The following is a 19051-nucleotide window of genomic DNA, read 5'->3' on the forward strand; positions in this document are numbered from 1 at the left end:
AATTGTAAGAGTACTTAAAATTTGTGTCTCTTTTTTCAGCAGTGATGAAAACGATTATGTAGAAAAATCAGATGTGTTTATAGAGTTTATGATTTGTTATTTTTAATAATTTATCTATTTATTTATCTTAGCGTTTCTTGTTGCTGATATTTAGCTTGATTTGTCGCGTGTTGGAGCAGAAAAAAAAACAAAAACAAAACAGTGAACTCGAAGTAAAGAGCAAATTCTAACATTTAAAATCCGAAACTGATCCTGATGATTTCCACATCCAGGGTTTACTTGTGTGTTAGAATGTCCTTGATTGAGATATAAAATGATCTGAAATCTCACAGTGACACAGAATTCATTACCTTCTTTTTGTGAAACACGCCCCTTGCGATCGTCTCAACTCATCTCAGCCAATCAGAAGCAGTGGTTTTGCGGCAATTGTGTACGATATTGTTTCTCATATCTGATGGAATAAAAGCCTGTGTACAAATAAACAAAGTACACAATATCTCCATGACGACAACCATAACAGCCTCCAGAACATGGCACCGTATTACGTAAAGAAGGTATTTGATAAACAAAGATGGTGATGAATTTCCCTTTGTGTGTGTTTATGTAAGTTTGTCTGTCTGTGTGTCTCTGTTTGTCTGAGGAAGTCATTTACCTGCATTTGAATACTAGACTGCCTTTTTGTGTGCGTGCGTGCGTGCATGTCTGCGTGCTTTATGGGAACCAAAAATCACTTTGTGAAGACAAAAAATCCTCATAAATGATTAAATCATGTCAAGTGTCCTGAAAAAATAAAACAATCTTTTATAGAAATGCAGCTTTTATTAAAATAAAACATGTAATATATGTAGAGATTTAAAAATATTTTACATAATTATTTTTCTCACATTATTTTTATTCCAAGACTTCTTCTTCTTATTATTATTATTATTATTATTATTATTATTATTATTATTATTATTTTCCTTCAAACTGATTTCTGTGATTAATTAAGCTCAAACCTCATAACAAAGAAAACTTTGTTGCGTCGGCCTTGTAAATGACACTCAAGCTGTTACTTCTTTTTGATATTTCACTTGTATCCCTCTTTTTTATCCCTCTTTCCATCTTTTTTCCCACCCATCAACTGTGAATGGGAAATTTTTCAAACTTCTCCCATGGAGTCAACTTTCAAATGAACACCTCAAAACTCACTGGACATGTTCTGGGTAATACTTCAAAGCACTCTCCCTCTTTTCATACCTCTATCACTCCTGCTTTCTGGTTTTTCATCCCTCACTTTTCCTCCCACTGGCTTCAATTAATCTAGCTCCTGCAGCTATCGATTTCTTTCTTTATTTCTATGTTAATATCAAACTTCGCCATCAATTTCATTTTCTTTATCTCTTGCTCGCTATCTCTCACTATCTATCTATCTATCTATCTATCTATCTATCTATCTATCTATCTATCTATCTATCTATCTATCTATCTATGTAGAATTTTTTGCTTTGCAAGTACGAGTACTTCCTATCTTCTCTTTTTCATCTTCCTTTTCTTCTTTTTTTAAAATTTCCAGTGAGAAATTTTCTTTACATAAAAATATTTTACAGCTGATCATTAAATGATTTTTTTCTCCATTATTATTGGACTTTGTAGCTCTTCATCGTCCAGTGAACAAAACAATCCTCATTAATTAATACAAATTTATTCAAAATATACATTTTAATTATAAAATGTCACTAGATTTTTTGACATGGCAGACGTTTGATCTTTAGTGAGTATGTGATTAATAATGAGCGTTTTGTGTGTGTGTGTGTGTGTGTGTGTGTGTGTGTGGTGTTGAATTCCTCGCAAGTGCGATTGTTGGGGTTGAGTCTCTGATGGTTGCTGACGTTTGCATTTCTTATACAGAGGAACTCTTTAACCCAACACACACACACACACACACACACACATATACATCCATTAATATTACCATACATACAGCATTTTTGCAAATCTACCCTCACCCCAACCCTAACACACACTGACAAGGTCTGTAGGTCTCAGACTTCCTGTTTGTGAAGAATGATGGGAAAAGAACAACTGGTTCCTCTCTCAGTTTTTCTCTCTCTGTCATACACACACACACACACACACACACACACACACACGGGGGGGGGGCTTTTGTGGCTGCACAATGAGCAGTAACCTACCTTTGTGTGAAAAAAATAAACAGAGTGAAATATGGCACTGTTTCACACTTGGTGAGCAACACGCCTGGAGAAACCTCAGTGTGGTTATACTAAAAACTTCTCTGAACTACACACACACACACACACACACACATAAACAAGCCACTTACTTTTGTCTGAAGTCATTTCACATGTTTCCAGTGGAACCATCTCTGTCCTTGTGTCTTTTTCATTTCTGGACAAAAACATCAGCCATTTTTAGAAACATGAAGTTTCTGGATGGAGGAAAGTGAAAGTGACTCTCCTGTGATCCGCGTGTGCATCGAACTTTCAAATGAGAGTGATGAAACAGAGTTCTGTGCCATTTTTACAACAGCTACATTAACCAGTGCAACACGAGCTAACAGCAGTCACGTTAACAAACTCGTTCAGCTAATCAGCTTCATTAACGCTGCAGTGAGGTTAAATATCAACATTTATACAGCATGTCTGTTCTTTTCCCAAATCCGAAGAATCTCAGTTTTAGGGAAGATGATGATCAACGTCTTTCTTTGTGTTCCGTAAAAACTATTAACTGAAATCTGTCTGAGGTCTGACATTTTCTGTAGATTGTTTTTGGGTTTATTATGCCACAAAAAAGGAAGAGTGATGAGTTTAATGTGTGTGAAAGCTCACAGCACAGAAACACACACGCACACACACACACACCGCACGCTTCCTACTGAACATCTGACCGTTAGAGAGCTATCTCTATTAGTGGTCATGTCACACATTCCTTCTGTTTCCTGCCCGTGTGCGTGTGTGTGTTTTGAAAATGTGAAAGGTACATAGTGACCTAAGTCAAACAGAACAGAGAGATGGGAAAGCAAACAAAGTGAGGGGGAAACAAAAAGAGAAAGATGAAGATTTCTGGCCTTGATCCTCTGTAAGACTACTGCTGATCCTACACACACACACACACACACACACACACACACGCGCTTATTATGCATTCTTAATTTATGGGAACATTTGTTCATTATTCAGCCCCCACACCCATACACACGTCATTATGTTCTCTGATTAGAGGTTATTTGTCTTCATTTAGAGACATCACACACACACACACACACACACACACACACACACACAGAGTTCTTATGTATTTCGATTATTGATAGATTTGGTTCTCACAAAGCACCAAACCCCTGCACACACGCGTGCACACACACACCACACACACACTATGTATTACTAATGTAGGTATATCTGGTCCTCATTAAGTGCATATAAATTGTGTGTGTGTGTGTGTTGCTTCTGTTACATTTTAAACATTTTCAGGACATGTCGTCTCAGCTGACATAAACATGTTGACACATTTTTTTGTTTCATCTCTCTCTCTCTCTCTCTCTCTCAGGCATGGAGGAAGCGATGGTTCGTCCTCCGGCGTGGACGGATGAGTGGAGATCCAGATGTTCTTGAGTACTTTCGCAGTAAGACTTCACGGAAGCCTATTCGTTCCATCAACCTGCAGGAATGTGAGGTAGCAGCGGAGGTGGAGTCAGGCCGGGAGCTGGAGTGGGGGGCGTGGCCTGTCAAACGGCACCTGGCCAGTCAGCACTTATTTGTGGTGAAGACGTCAACACGTGTGTTCTACCTGCTGGCCAAGACGGCTGAGGAGATGAACTGCTGGGTGAGGAACATTGGCCAGATCTGCACCTTCAGCACTTTCAACCAAAGCACAGGTGACACACACACACACACACACACACACACACACACACACACCTCAACACACACACCCTTATAGATCCAGACACACAGCGACACACCTGTTCAGGTGCATCCAAATGGAACGTTGTGACTTTGTTTTTTCGACATGCCACAGTGAACACACGACTCCGTTGCCCTTCAAACGGTTAGAATCAGAATACTGTTGTTGGGCAACTGGAGAATACAAACAGCATGCACACATTAGCTAATCACTGAGGCTAACGGTTAATCGGGTTCACCTTGCAGTGTTTTATCCAGACATGAAGTCACAGCGGCATCGAAAATGAGACAAAATAAACCGGAATGTCAACATTTACCTCAGATGTGTTGGTAAATTTATAAATAAAAAAAAAGATTCTCTTTGGCTAAAACACTTAGGGCGTATTCACACCTACGTTGTTTGGTCTGGACCAAACGACCAAACGAACCAAATTTCCCTTGGTCCGGACCTTTTGGGTTGGTCTGAATACAAACCACCGAACTCTGGTCTGGACCAAACAAGCGGACCGAGACCGAGCTGCAAGGTCAGACTCGGTCCGGACCAAAGGAACCCTGGTGCGGACCTTTTGGAGGTGTGAAAGCAAACCGGACTTAATCTGACAGTTTTGCTTTTTTGTACCTCGGGAGCTTCCGTTGTTTGTCCAGCATTATGGGAAACAGAGTCTTGACACTCCACCGCAAAGTGCAAACACTGTTTCGGTTGTCAAGGGAACCTTACAACAGTCGTTCAGTCATTCAGACCAGTGGTAGGCTAGACTACAGAGTACAAAAAATGAGTAGGGGGCAAACGTGGGCCGAGGAAGAAACGCGTACCCTTGTGGATATATGGGCAGATGTCCACATATCTGAGCTTTTGGAGAGAACACACAAAAATGCTGACGGGTTTGCTGTATTCAGTGAGAAAATGAAGGAGAAGGGGTTCACGCGCTCCCCAGAACAGCGCTTTGTGCGCGTGTCGTCTCTGACCAATAGCTGAACGACCTCAGGGCGCGTGGCTTTGTTGACAGATTTTGGTCCGCTTACTAAAATGTACAGTGTGAAAGCGAACCGCACCAAAATGAAAAAATAAAAAAAAAACATTTGGTTCGGACCAAAGCAAGTGAACTATCGAACTATCCTGGTCTGAATACACCCTTAGACTTAGCATCAAGCGCTAACACATCTGTATTATCAACACTTGTGTCAGTTCAGTGGCAAGAGATTTATAGATACAAGAGCGTTGTTTCCGACCCCTCATATGCTCTCACACACACACACACACACACACACACACACACACACACACACACAGTGTCTTCCTCCTTTTCCTGTCAACAGTTGAGTGTTTCTAGCTGGTTTTGCTGAGATATAACATTCAGAATGCGAATATTAACAGAACAAGAGAAAGAGAAAAAGAAATGCAAATGTATTGTTGTTTATGACTTTATCTTCCTCTCTCACTTGTCCTCCATCTCCTCTGTCATAACACTCTACTCTCACTCTCTCCTAAATTCAAATTAGCATTCAAATAAGCTTTTATTAGCATAGCGGGTGCAATCATGTAACCAGATCTATAAATTTTAAGAAAGAGAGAGAGAGAGAGAGAGAGAGAGATAACAGCAACAAGATCTGTTTTTAAACCGTAATAATATGTTCGCAGAGTGCTACAAACAAACTAATCTAAACTAGCGAGCAGCACAAGGTCCGAATTTGAGCTAACGGTAAGATATGTTAGCATAATACAGCAGGATACAGAGACGTTAGTGAGGTCTGAGGAAAAGCTGGTGTATTTTTAGCAATGTGCTAGCATATTCTGTATCACAATGCAACTTAGCAAAGTGCTAAAAATAAGCACTAAAAGTCCCGACATCATGACACATTGGCATTACCCCTGAAACTAACAACAGGAAATGATGTCATCCAGTTATAAAATAAAACGAAACAAAACTGTTGAAAACAGTCATTCGCTAACATTTAGCAAAGCAGAGACCTAATAATATTCCACGTCTGAGCATATTTGGTGTGATGTTTTTGTCTTGGAATGATACACTGAACAAAAATGAACCTACAACTTCGTATTAAATAAATAAATAAAGCTACCAAAAAAGTTAAATCTAGCCATTTTTAGCTTGAGCTAACAGTGACACCTGCAGTGTGACCTGGCCAAGCGCTAACAGGCTTTCATGAGTATAAAGAGAGGCAGTGAAATACGAGCGAGCTGTTAGCAGTTAGCTCATCGTCCTTGCTAACACCAAGCAATCACATGGTACCATAAATTAGCAAAGAGCTAGCAAAAGGAAGATGATTAGTGATAGCTGAGACGTTTGTTTACTCTTGGAGGTAAATGTTACAGTTGGAAATATTTGTTTCTCTGCTGTCCTGGTGACAAACTTCTGGTAAAATCACACACACACGCGCACACACACAGACATACATACACACACACACACAGTGTATGTAATCAGAAGCATGCATGCACATGCTCGAACAGATACAGGTTCACACCCATTGGCGTCACACACACACACACACACACACACAGCAAGTACGTAAACATAGAAACCCCAAGTTTACACATTACTCACAAAGATAACAAAGATGGTAAAGCTAGAAATTGACAGGTTGAGTATCTAAGACAACAGTGACACACACACACACACACACACACACACACACACACACACACACACACACACAGATGCATGCAGTCCTCCCAGATTCCTAAAACAACATTAAGCGTCTTCAGCGTGGTGCTGATTGGTCAAGGTGACGAGGAGAGTCGCTTTGCGTGACTTTCATTCTGTGGGTTTTATCACGAGTTTTGGCAAAACATCAACAATAAATTAATTTGAATATAACTATTTATATTATTTTATTTATAATTATAACACAGTGCTGCCGAATCCTGGACTCTAATTGGTCAGAAGGTGTTGATGAATGTTCTCCAACAGCAGCTCTGACAGAAGTGCAGCTGCAAACCACAGCTTTATATTAACGCCTGCGTTCTGATACTTGTTTCTATTGACCCTTCCCACTCACGTGACCTTCGTAAACGCGACCGCCATTTTGGACATGAAGTGGACTTCGGTTCGAATCGGTTTGAATGCGAGGAAGATGACAAACGAAAAACATAAAAGAAAAAGGAGCGAGATGCAGAAAACACCTTCACTATCCAGCGACGTAGGGCATTTACAGGGCGAGCAGAGGGAGAGGTATTTGCAAAAATTGAGGTTAGCAGGCTTAGAGAACGACGTTTACCTGCTTCCACCAGGATTGTTCACTGACGTACGGAAGTACACGAAGCCCTCGTCTTTACCTGACTTCGGCCCACATGATCTGTATACCTATGCAACAATAATACCTAACACACATTTAAGTATCCGTTGTAAAGACGTGAAACTCGTCGAGTGACGAGTGTGTTCATTGATAAGCTAACACAATCTAAAAGTAGACATACCATCACACTGCCCTGGCGCTGTGTACAGTTTACCTTCTATGGTTTGTGCACTCACTATTTGCCATTACTTTCTCTAACCGTTGTTACAGATTACAGGGAACGGCCTGGATTTAAGAGACAAATACATGTCCCTCTTGTTTTGAACACTTATTTGTAGGACATTACCTCTGATCTGTCCTACAGTCTACCAACAGCAAAGGAACACAATGTTAGCTAATGTCGTTAGCTAATAGCTACTACAGAAGAACAAAGAGGTTACAATGGGTTATTTTAACCTATTTGGTTACACACTCGCTGCCACAAAATGTTAACAGCAATGTAATGCCTTTTCTGGCTAATTTTATTCGTCTTACCTCCAACAAAGTGCTCACTACACAAGCGTTGGTATGCCGAGGGCTGCCAATCTTTCCTGTTAATGGCCGCTATCCATCTTCTCCGTCGGTCAGCATCTGTCGGGATCCGATAAAATGATAAATCTTGCCTTGTGTGTTGATGGTTACTACATCCAGGTGCACAACAATATAATGGCATGATGGAAGTCTTGCTGAAAGTAAAAACTTTCTTTGATGGCTATATTCCTTTCGATGCTTCGCCGTCGTTCCTCGTTGTTGGCTGTGGTAGACTACTGGTAGTTCATGTCCAAAATGGCAGCCGCATTTGTCGTGACATCACGTGGGATGGGTCAATAGGAACAGATCATTCACATTCACAGGAACGTGTGCAGCGGAATTTATGACCACCTTATTAGGAACCCCCATATATCCACCTGCTGTTTTCTGCAGTCCTCCAATCAGCCAATGCACGATGCATCAAATCCCGCAGATACAAATCAAGAGCTTCAGTTAATGTTCAAACATCAGAACGGGAAAAATTGTGAAAACGGGAAAAATGGTGCAGAAAACAATCATCAAGTGAGTGAGCGACAGTTCTGTGGGTGGAAACAAATGCCTTGTTGATAAGAGAGGGTCAGAGATCAGAAAATGGGCAGATTGGAGGTGGTTCAAGCTTTTCTTTTTTGCCAGGAAGGATATAGTAACTCATATAATCACTCTTTACAACCGTGGTGAGCAGAAAAGCAGAGGTGGAAAAACTGGATTGACAAAGTAAAAGTCCTGCTTAGGTTTTCCTTCTGCCTGTGCTCTCAACACAGGTGATTTCACCAATTAGCTCATCAACCTGGCTTAGGGGATGTGTTAATTAGGATCAGCTGGTTCATTGAATTGGCTGGAGCAAAAATGTGGCAGGGTTTTTACTTTCTGCACCCGGGTTTTTCCACCTCTGCAGAAAAGCATCTCAGCATGCAACAGTGAACAGAAGAACACATTGGGTTCCACTCCTGCAGCCAAGAACAGGGATCTTAGAATCAACAACAAGTTCCTATTAAAGTGGCCGGCGAGTGTATTGTATCAAATTCATATAATTCCAGGTGTAGAAGTAGTTTCAAAAGTTACACATGGCCGCTTTAAATGGTGTCCGATAATAATAGGACAATGAGGTGAGTATGCTGTCGGAGTAAACAAAAAAAGCACAATCACTTGACCAGAGGTATGTAATTATGACAGATCTAGAAGTAGTTTGAAAAGTTACAGACAGCCGCTTTAAGCATTTTCCCTACACAAATAAATAAATCCATCAGTAGGACGATGAGTTGAATAAGATATCAGTGCGGAGAAAACAGTAACCGCGTCACAATGATGTAATTATTACAGGTGGAGAAACAGTTTTAGATGTGACAGAGGGTGAGATCACACTGAGATGAATAAGCTGTGGAGAAAACACAGTCACTGCACCAGAGGTAGCGCCAGAGATTAAACTGGGCCGGAGCCCTCTGGAGCTCAGCTCCGTCTCCTCGCCTCGGCAGTACAGCCAGCAGGAGCTGAGCTCCCTCTGCTTCAGTGTTTATAATAATATAATACTTTTATTCATTTTCATCTATTCTAGAAACACCATCAATACGAGAGTTCGTCAATCATGATTTCGACAACAACAAAAAAAATAAGCTAAAGTGAATTACACCCATCAATTTAAAAAAAAACATTTTCTTTGGAATTATCAGTGAATGCGCATGCGCTGCGAGAATGCGCGACATCACACAGCATCATCATACGTTTAATGTTAACGTTAATGGACTTCAGCTCGAGAAACCGTCTGTCATACTTTATATTTTATGAGGATTTATGTCGTACGAAGTTGTAACTATCTGCTAAACACAATGCCTTAGCAAAGTAGACAGAGGTAAGTCATGGTTCTTTTGTTTATTTTGTCTTTAGTTGAGAAACTTTCTAGTGCAGCAGACGACATAAGTAGCGTTAGCTAACGCTGACAGACAGGATGCTAGTCGAAAAATTCACACCTCTATTTGCTGAAATTCAGATCTTTTTGTCTGTAGTTCTGTCATATTTTATCTTCATTTACTAAGTTGTAGCTGTTTTTAGCTTTTAGGTAAATATCAGAAAATTGAGTTAGCAAATTTAATGGATGCCCGCTAACCTGTCTTTGCGCAGGGAACGCTAGCAAACCTCCCTCGTGACAGTGAGAACTGGCAGCCTGGACTTTTCCATTGGCTCGCGCGCTCCACTCCCAATCCAGTGTTGCTTTGGTCAGCCAAAGTGATGAGGTTGCTGTGGGGCACTGAGACTGGACTAAATAACAAAATTAAACGATTCAGACATCCCAAGTCTCCCGGACGCTCTGGGAGTCTCCCATATTTAGACAGTGGCCCTCGCGCGCCCGCGAGTGATATAACATTTCCTGTAAGTTGTTTTTTTTTCATTCGTGCTAAAGAAGCTATCATTTTAAAGCTGAAACGATTTGATGATGAGAGAGATAGAGGTCGTCTGTTAAGGTATACATCTGCAAAAATACTACATGGGACTGATCACACTCTCCCTCGCTCCCCCCGTCTCACCCTCTCCCACTCGCACATTTCACTTGCCAGTGGGAGGAGCCACCAGAACCAATAGCAGAGGCAGCGCGAGTGAGTGACGGTGAGACGGGGGAGCGAGGGAGGGAGAGAGTGAGCATCAGTCCAGACCATACCTGTCAACTTTGAGGTTTGAAAAAAAGGGATATTTCCCAGATTTTTAACTCCAAATAAGGGAAAATTTCGGAAAGTCATCCCCTTCACCAAAAGTGGGTGTGTAGTTGAATGGGGGGCAATTTTCTATCTAGTATTTGTGATTTCCTGTACTCTGGTGCATGTTGGTGATAGCCAAGACCCAAACTCAATATGCTTATGGTTTATAGAGTGCATTTGTGAATAAACTATACATTTATTTTTATTTGCTTTCAGTGGTACCAGTTATTTCCCAAATTAAGGGCTAAAATACGTATCTTATGTTAAAATAAGAAAGGTCATTATATAACCAGTCAATAAATTCAATTCCATTGCAGTTTATTATGGTTTTACCATAGTCATGGCCTCGGAACACTAGATAGATAGATAGATAGATAGATAGATAGATAGATAGATAGATAGATAGATAGATAGATAGATAGAGTAATAAAGAGTAATAAAGAGTAATATAAAATATTAAACCAAGAGTGATTTAAAATGGGTAAGTTTCAGATAGAAAATAAAATAGACAATGAGTGGATAAAACAGTTAATACACCAATTAGTTTACACTAGGCTATTTATGAGGTCTTAGCCAGGACATACTTAATGTAAACATGTGTAGCTTACCTTTGATTATTTGGGAGGCTTTCGTTTTCCCCATGGAAAATTTCTTTGCGATGGAAGAGTCTGGGAACATTCCAGCCACGCACTTGTTGAAATCATCAAAGAAAGAGAGGCTAATGTTTTTCTTAGCTATTAGCATCGCCATCTTCACCTCAGACCTAATCACTTGTTCAGCCTCGCCTCCGGACGTAGTTCTGTAATTACTGATGCCTGAGAGGGCGGGGACGTGAATTCATGGCCCGACTTCCTGCTGTAAACTCCTGTCAGAGGCGCGTCATGAATTCTGGACCTACCGACTTTTTTATATTGTGAAAATACGGGACTTTTATATAATGTGAAAATGCGGGATATTTTCGGGAAAATAAAAAAATGGGAAGACAGTGGAAAATAAGTCAAAATAAGGGAGCTCCCGGGAAAAACGGGAGGGTTGACAGGTATGGTCCAGACATGTGGAATCCAACCAAACATGTTAAGAAGTGGGTTTTGACCCGGAGGTCGGCAGACGATAGCATGTAGACAGAGACAGGAAAGGCAGGAGAAACTTGATCTAAGTCCTATAGACCTCTTCGCATGTTTGTAAACAAACCGACCGTTGCTAGGATGCGCGCCCAGCCTGGACTCAGAAACAATGGCGCTGCCCACAGACCGGCATTATGAGCTGTCAGATTGTGCAAAACAATTGTCGTTACAAGATCGAGAATGCTACATAAATAAGTTAACTCTAACAAGTGGACATCGCCTACCGGATCCGCATTTAATTAAAGAGTGGACGGACGATGTTAGTAAGTTTTCCTCTGATACCTGAAGGCAGTCATACTATTTACAAAAAATGTCAAACTCAAAAAAAAAAAAACTATTTACAAAAGTAGCCTGCCATCAACATTCTGGTTACAGCGAGACTACAACTTGATTAACAATGGGACATTCATATTCATTTTGTTTTAATCAAATCATGCCAGTGATGTGATGGCAATGTGGCTTTAGCTACAACAGCAAATACCTGTGGTTGGTAGAAGAGAGCAACTGGACTTGCTTGAAAAGTCTTGAAGACGTTTCGCCTCTCGTCCGAAAAGTATCCTCAGTTCTGTCTGTCTAATAGGGAGTATCAAGTATTTATCCTCTCATGGATCATAATAGAATCCGAATCAGAATGCTGATGGCTGCATTGCAGGTGGCTGATAGATGTCTTAGACACCCACCTCTGTTCAGTGACGGTCGTTCCAGGTTGACAAAAATGAACGATCCTCTCTGGCTAAGATGTCTGCCAGTTTTCTGGAAGTCCTCTCATACTCCCGCACCAGTGAAGGGATCTCATCCCAAAGTGCGTAGAAACATATCTGTGAAGATACTCAGTCATCCAGGTACATAGTAATCTGTGGTTGGTAGAAGAGAGCAACTGGACTTGCTTGAAAAGTCTTGAAGACCAACCACAGATTACTATGTACCTGGATGACTGAGTGTCTTCACAGAAACAGCAAATACCAACACTAAACAGAAATTTGCAGGAGGTAATGGCATGAAAGGAATGATAGTGTAAAGAGTGCAGCTAAGAGAAATCAGAGCTGCGTAAAAAGCGAGAGGCAGAGAGCAGAAATGAAACTGAACGGGGCGGGAGCTAGGTTAGAGCAGTCAACGTAAGTTGGCATTTAGAGTGAGGGCACACAATTTTACCTTTCCATCCTTGCTTTAAAATTGTGATTTTCGGCGTACACAAATAATGATGGCACAAAATCTGGACTGCTTGAGTCAAGCGAGACCTCTCCTACAAACAAAACTGCATGCAAAGCTAAGTTAACATGCTAACAATATTCATTACATTGTGTAACTATGACCCAGCTAATCAGACAAACGTTACCAAAGTATTTTGCTACATCAATAAACGAAGACTAGAAAGAATAAAAAAGAAAGATTTAATAAATAGCCTGATCTTACCTGTGATGAAGTGGGTGCTGCAAACCCGCGCATTTTTGATGGTGCTTTCATCCCAGTCTACACGTTTGATGGCTTGTAGCCATAGACGTCGGCGATTTTTTTGGAATGGGTGAGATCCTGCTGGAATTCTGTACATTTTAACCCCATCACTGCTACGATTCTGACACCCGACAACACAACAACTAGGCATTTCTTCCAAATATTTCTTCTCGTCTCTACCGTCGCTGAGTCTTTTTTGAGTCCAGGCTGCACGCGCAATTTCCTCTTACGTATGAATGACGTTTACTGCGAACGGGTCTATTTGGAAAGTTGTAAATTAAATTGTCATGCCTGGCTATTGCTGATATGTGGTTTGATGTTGTCAGTAAGTTTAGCAAACAATTGATTTGACTGATGTAGATTTATGGTGTGAGATGTAAAGAACTATTGTTAATATATGAATTGATGGTGTGAGATGTAAACAAGTAATGCAAATAATAGTGTAGATTGATAATGTACATCAAAGTCAAAGTCCTTCCCACGCCTTACAGTACCTGGTATTCCTAGGCAGTCTCCCACTCAAGTACTAACCAGGCCCAACCTGTATGTGGCGCATCGGGCGGCGCCGATCTCCGTTTCCATAGCCCTCGGCCTCTCGCCTATTACATAGCAAGGGTTACAGTGGGGGGCTAGTCCTCTGGTAACCACGAGAGTTTAACTCCCCATGCACATCTGTATTGCAGCGTGCCTTGCCAGATGGCAGTAGGTATCATTTTTATGATGGTCTTTGGTATGACCCGACCGTGAATAGAACTCACGATCTCCCAATCGAGAGGCGGACACGCTACCACTAGGCCACTAGTTGGTGATGACGTACATAACTATTGTTAATATATGAATTGATGGTGTGAGATGTAAACAAGTAATGCAAATAATAGTGTAGATTGATGACGTACATAACTATTGTTAATATGTGAATTGGTGGTGTATATTGTGAATACGTTTTACAAATTACAGTGTAGATTGATGGTGAAACGTAGGCTTGATAAGTTACCAATATGTGCATTGATGTGAGATATAAATAAGTCGGCCATAAGTTGATAAAATATGTATTAAACCGATGGTGCGATAAATAATGTTTTGAGACATATTGACCACTGTGAGTGAAGAAGGGCTCCTCCTCCTTACAAACGCCAATTTAACCACTGGGTCCCAGTGCACAGCGCCACAGTCTGGGAACCATAACAGGTCGAGAAATCATATTTAAAGTTACTGATGGCTGCTTTAAATAGTTTCTGAAACAAATAAGTGGGGAAAAAAGGTAATAGATGAAAGGAAGAATGTTAGTGGAGAGAAAACAGTCATTGGATCGAACACAGCCTCCATGCATTCTAATGACGCACTCACATTTTCCACACACCCACACACACACTTTCATTTCTCAAAAAATGTTGTGGAGTGTCTGTGGAAAACTGGTGTGTGTGTGTGTGTGTGTGATGGTCATGGGTTCTGCGTGGTGTGTAAAGCACGTGACTGAGAGCCGTTATGCTCGTGGGCATTTTTTTGCTCATTTAAAAAAAAAAAGGGAGGGGGGGGGGGGATGGACAGGAGGTCGAGTTTGTCACGGCTTCATCATCGCCACCTGCTGGTCATGTGCTATTATAACAGCTGTGTCTCGTTGTGTCTGCGTTCTAATACAGATTATAACACGTTCACTTCCCCCTTTGTGCTCTATCTTATTGGTGAAATTTTATGGAATCAATTTTGTGCCAAAATGTTCATACAACACTTTTGAAATATCAAACAAAAACGACAAATCAAAATACAAAAAAAAGTCTATTTTTTTAGACTGGCAAACAAATAATTTGTGTAATCGTTCAAAATATCAGTCTATTACTCTTCAGAAACCTTTTATTTTTGTTCTGCGTCTTTCTCAGTTTTGTTTGACGTAATTTATTTTGGTTGCGATTCCAGCTTTCTCGTTTGCGCTCCCTGACTTTTTGCTTGCAGTTTTGGCACAAACTTCACGTGTGGGCGGGCTGTCCAGGAACGCATTCCCATTGGCTAACTTGTGTTTGACTGACAGCTACGGTCAGCCATTTCTTACTCGGATTTTGGCGGACTGTTTGACAAGTGACCGATCCATTGACGGTAAACAAGGATCGAGTGGACTTCAGTGGCGACTATGATCTCATCTCATCTCATTATCTGTAGCCGCTTTATCCTGTTCTACAGGGTCGCAGGCAAGCTGGATCCTATCCCAGCTGACTACGGGCGAAAGGCGGGGTTCACCCTGGACAAGTCGCCAGGTCATCACAGGGCTGACACATAGACACAGACAACCATTCACACTCACATTCACACCTACGCTCAATTTAGAGTCACCAGTTAACCTAACCTGCATGTCTTTGGACTGTGGGGGAAACCGGAGCACCCGGAGGAAACCCACGCGGACACGGGGAGAACATGCAAACTCCATACAGAAAGGCCCTCGCCGGCCACGGGGCTCGAACCCGGACCTTCTTGCTGTGAGGCGACAGCGCTAACCACTACACCACCGTGCCGCCCGGCGACTATGATATTGAATTAATTCAACAAAGTGTAAGTGCGGGACAAATGTGTTGTATGTGTTGCAGTAGTACACAAGTCCACTCGATCCTTGTTTACCGTCAATGGATCGGTCACTCGTCAAACAGTCTGCCAGAATCCGAGTAGGAAATGGCCGCAACAGCCTCCGGGGGAATTGCTGAAAGTAGCTGTCAGTCAAACACAAGTTAGCCAATGGGAATGCGTTCCTGGACAGCCCATCCACACGTGAAGTTTGTGCCAAAACTGCAAGCAAAAAGTCAGGGAGCGCAAACGAGAAAGCTGGAATCGCAACCAAAATAAATTACGTCAAACAAAACTGAGAAAGACGCAGAACAAAAATAAAAGGTTTCTGAAGAGTAATAGACTGATATTTTGCACGATTACATGAATCATTTGTTTGCCAGTCTAAAAAAATAGACTTTTTTTTGTACTTTGATTTGTCATTTTTGTTTGATATTTCAAAAGTATTGTATGAACATTTTGGCACAAAATTGATTCCATAACATTTAGAACAGAATTTTCCCAGAATGCATTGCTCACTCAGACAATTTTTGACATTGCAGAAGCAACAAAATATTTATAGTCCATACGTTATTTTGATTGTATTTAGCACGCTATCTGCTCAATATGGATATGACAGATGGAACTGTTACTTGTTACACTGTTCACGTCATCCAAAACAGAGAACTAGCATGCTTTCTAATTAGCAAGCCATTTGTTTAACTTGATGAAAATATTACTTTATGATGCTCACTACTAGCCCTGCGATAACCTGGCGACTTGTCCAGGGTGTACCCCGCTTCTCGCCCATAGTCAGCTGGGATAGGCTCCAGCTTGCCTGAAACTCTGTAGAACAGGATAAACAGTTACAGATAATGGATGGATGCTCGCTACTTCCATAATAGAGAATTAGCGTTGAATTGAGAATGCTGTTTACACTATAGTAACAAAACGTGAACTTTACTACATTCGACATTTTTAAAAAAATAGAGAATTAGCATGCTAGCTAGTTAACAAACCATTTATTTAGCATGCACTTTATTCTGTGTGTACACGACAGATAATAAAACTCTTACTTTACAATGCAAGCTACTTCCAAGGTAAAGAATTAGCATATCAGGTGTTGATCATGTTATTGTCAGGAGTGGCGAGCTGAGGTGAAGTGAGGACCCAAGAGCAGACTCAGAAAACAGGCGGTGTAAAAAGAAAACTTCTTTAATGAAGTAGATGGCAGAAAGGCAAAGGTACGGTAGGACTCAGGCAAAAATCGGTCGTCAAAAAACAGGCCAGGAGGTCAAAAACACAGGAGCAGGTAGACACGATCAGGGACAAAAAACAGGACAGAAAAATCTTCACAAAAACTGATGAACACAGGGACAAGGGAGCAAAAGACACAATTCAAAAGAACAAGCAGGCAAAAACAAGGAGAAATTCAGGCAGGGGGAATCAAGAAGACACGATACCAATGAGCTGTAGCGAGGCGAGGAAAGTCTACAAGAGACAGTCTGGCAAATGGAGCAGCTCCAAACAGTTCTTAAAAAGCCCTGGCTGATGGGAGAGGAGTGGTAGCAGGTGTGGGAGTGCCGCTTCAGGAAATGGCCTTCAGCAAGGCAGGACTGAATTCCTGTCCTGGAGCCGGTACGGAAGTCCCACAGTCTAAGGCATGGATGGACCGGACCGGACTGTGACAGTTATGTAGTTTGCAGTAATTTAATTTGTTAATTGTTTGAATTGTATTTTCTCAGAATCAATGGACAGTCTTGCCCACACTCCTTCGTCCCATCATCCCTCTCCTGTGCTCTCAACTCACGCACAGTTCTCAGCCAATCAGGAAGCTCCGGTTACCGAAACAGACTCGGTGGTCAGAGATGAGCCCAGCGACTCAGATGCCAGCATTCGGCTCGATTATCTTTATCTGTCTCAGTGTGAAACTGGCAGGAAGAGCATCACCAGGTAAGCCCCGCCCATAATACTTATTACATTATAATATAATATAATATAATATAATATAATATAATATGGGGTGGCACAGTGGTGTAGTGGTTAGCGCTATCGCCTCACAGCAAGAAGGTCCGGGTTCGAGCCCCGTGGCCGGCGAGGGCCTTTCTGTGCGGAGTTTGCATGTTCTCCCCGTGTCCGCGTGGGTTTCCTCCGGGTGCTCCGGTTTCCCCCACAGTCCAAAGACATGCAGGTTAGGTTAACTGGTGACTCTAAATTGACTGTAGGTGTGAATGTGAGTGTGAATGGTTGTCTGTGTCTATGTGTCAGCCCTGTGATGACCTGGCGACTTGTCCAGGGTGAACCCCGCCTTTCGCCCGTAGTCAGCTGGGATAGGATCCAGTTTGCCTGCGACCCTGTAGAAGGATAAAGCGGCTACAGATAATAATATAATATAATAAATATAATATAATATAATATTAGTCTGTAGAATTCTCTATTTTGCATTACTGAGATAATTTTCCAACTGTAACTTTCTCCAAAATTTAACAATAAGAATAGTTTAACCCCACCCCATCCTTGAAAGTAGCCATAAATTTTCATATGAAATAAATTTATGCAAATTCATGCAATTTATGTAAATGTTGATCAATTAATCCAAATTTGCATTACTAGCTGTCATTTTTAACAAGCTAGCTAGAGAAATGTGTTGTTTGTTGTTCCAATGAATATGTAAAATGTTTAATTATTGTTCCAAATATATTTGTTTCACAAAGTAATTATTTATTTTTTCGGTTTTGTTGATAGTAAAGATTTTCAGGAATAACATTTTCTTGTTTGCTGTGTTTCAGGTGTGACAGCATGTCAAACTCGGAACGTTCATTTGAGCAAAGTTCATTTGAGAACGTGACTGATGATGTGTTCAGTCCCATCGTGTGTTTAGATCCCGCCCACTCACCCTTTGGTGCGCTGTATGGAACCAGGTCTTTATCGTCGTGCCCCATTCGTGGCCCTGGTGAAGTGTTCCGATTCGACAGCCCATTCTGTGTCACACCCCCTCCTCTCCCACCAAAACCGACACACATGTCCGATCACCACAGTCACGAGGATGGTCCGCGTAACCAGGGGCAACTGGGGCTCCTCCCACGCAGGACATCACTGTCGGGTGGGGAGCATTTTAGAAGAGGTGTGAACACACACAGACACACATGTGGAATGTGGGCGTGTCTTTAAATCAATATATTAAAGTAGGAAATGGGAAGTTATTGACATTACTACGATACGTGCAGGAATTTTCACTGATGTTGTTAGCCAGCTAGCTAACATGAGCTAATGTAACAGGATTTCTCACGGAATTGTTTTTGTTCTTTTTTTGGTTTGTTTCAGGAGAGTTTGAATTCAATGCAAGAGGAAACTGGAACAAAAGGCTGAGTCTGAATCTGGTAAACACATGAGTTTATATTTCTTCAAACTCTGATAGACGTCTTATGCAATTTCTTCATCCTGTTCTGTAATAATCCGTATTATTGCACTGCATCTGAGCCTGTGGTTGAAAAATTAACAAGTGTGTCTTACTGTTGCGTTTTTACCC

At 41.4% G+C, this 19051-nt stretch overlaps 1 protein-coding gene across 3 annotated transcripts in view; it reads left to right on the forward strand.

Moving 5' to 3' along the window:
• Positions 1-19051, forward strand: part of gab3 (GRB2 associated binding protein 3) — a 33098-nt gene that overhangs the window by 10279 nt on the left and 3768 nt on the right. For all 3 annotated transcript variants that reach the window (XM_060913097.1, XM_060913098.1, XM_060913099.1), the window contains 4 exons: positions 3550-3877; positions 17268-17475; positions 18312-18646; positions 18847-18902. In XM_060913097.1, the coding sequence (XP_060769080.1) occupies positions 3550-3877; positions 17268-17475; positions 18312-18646; positions 18847-18902 (927 nt within the window). The remainder of the gene's footprint in view (positions 1-3549; positions 3878-17267; positions 17476-18311; positions 18647-18846; positions 18903-19051) is intronic.

Source organism: Neoarius graeffei, chromosome 28, assembly GCF_027579695.1.
Source record: "Neoarius graeffei isolate fNeoGra1 chromosome 28, fNeoGra1.pri, whole genome shotgun sequence".
In the NCBI taxonomy this organism is placed as follows: Eukaryota; Metazoa; Chordata; class Actinopteri; order Siluriformes; family Ariidae; genus Neoarius; species Neoarius graeffei.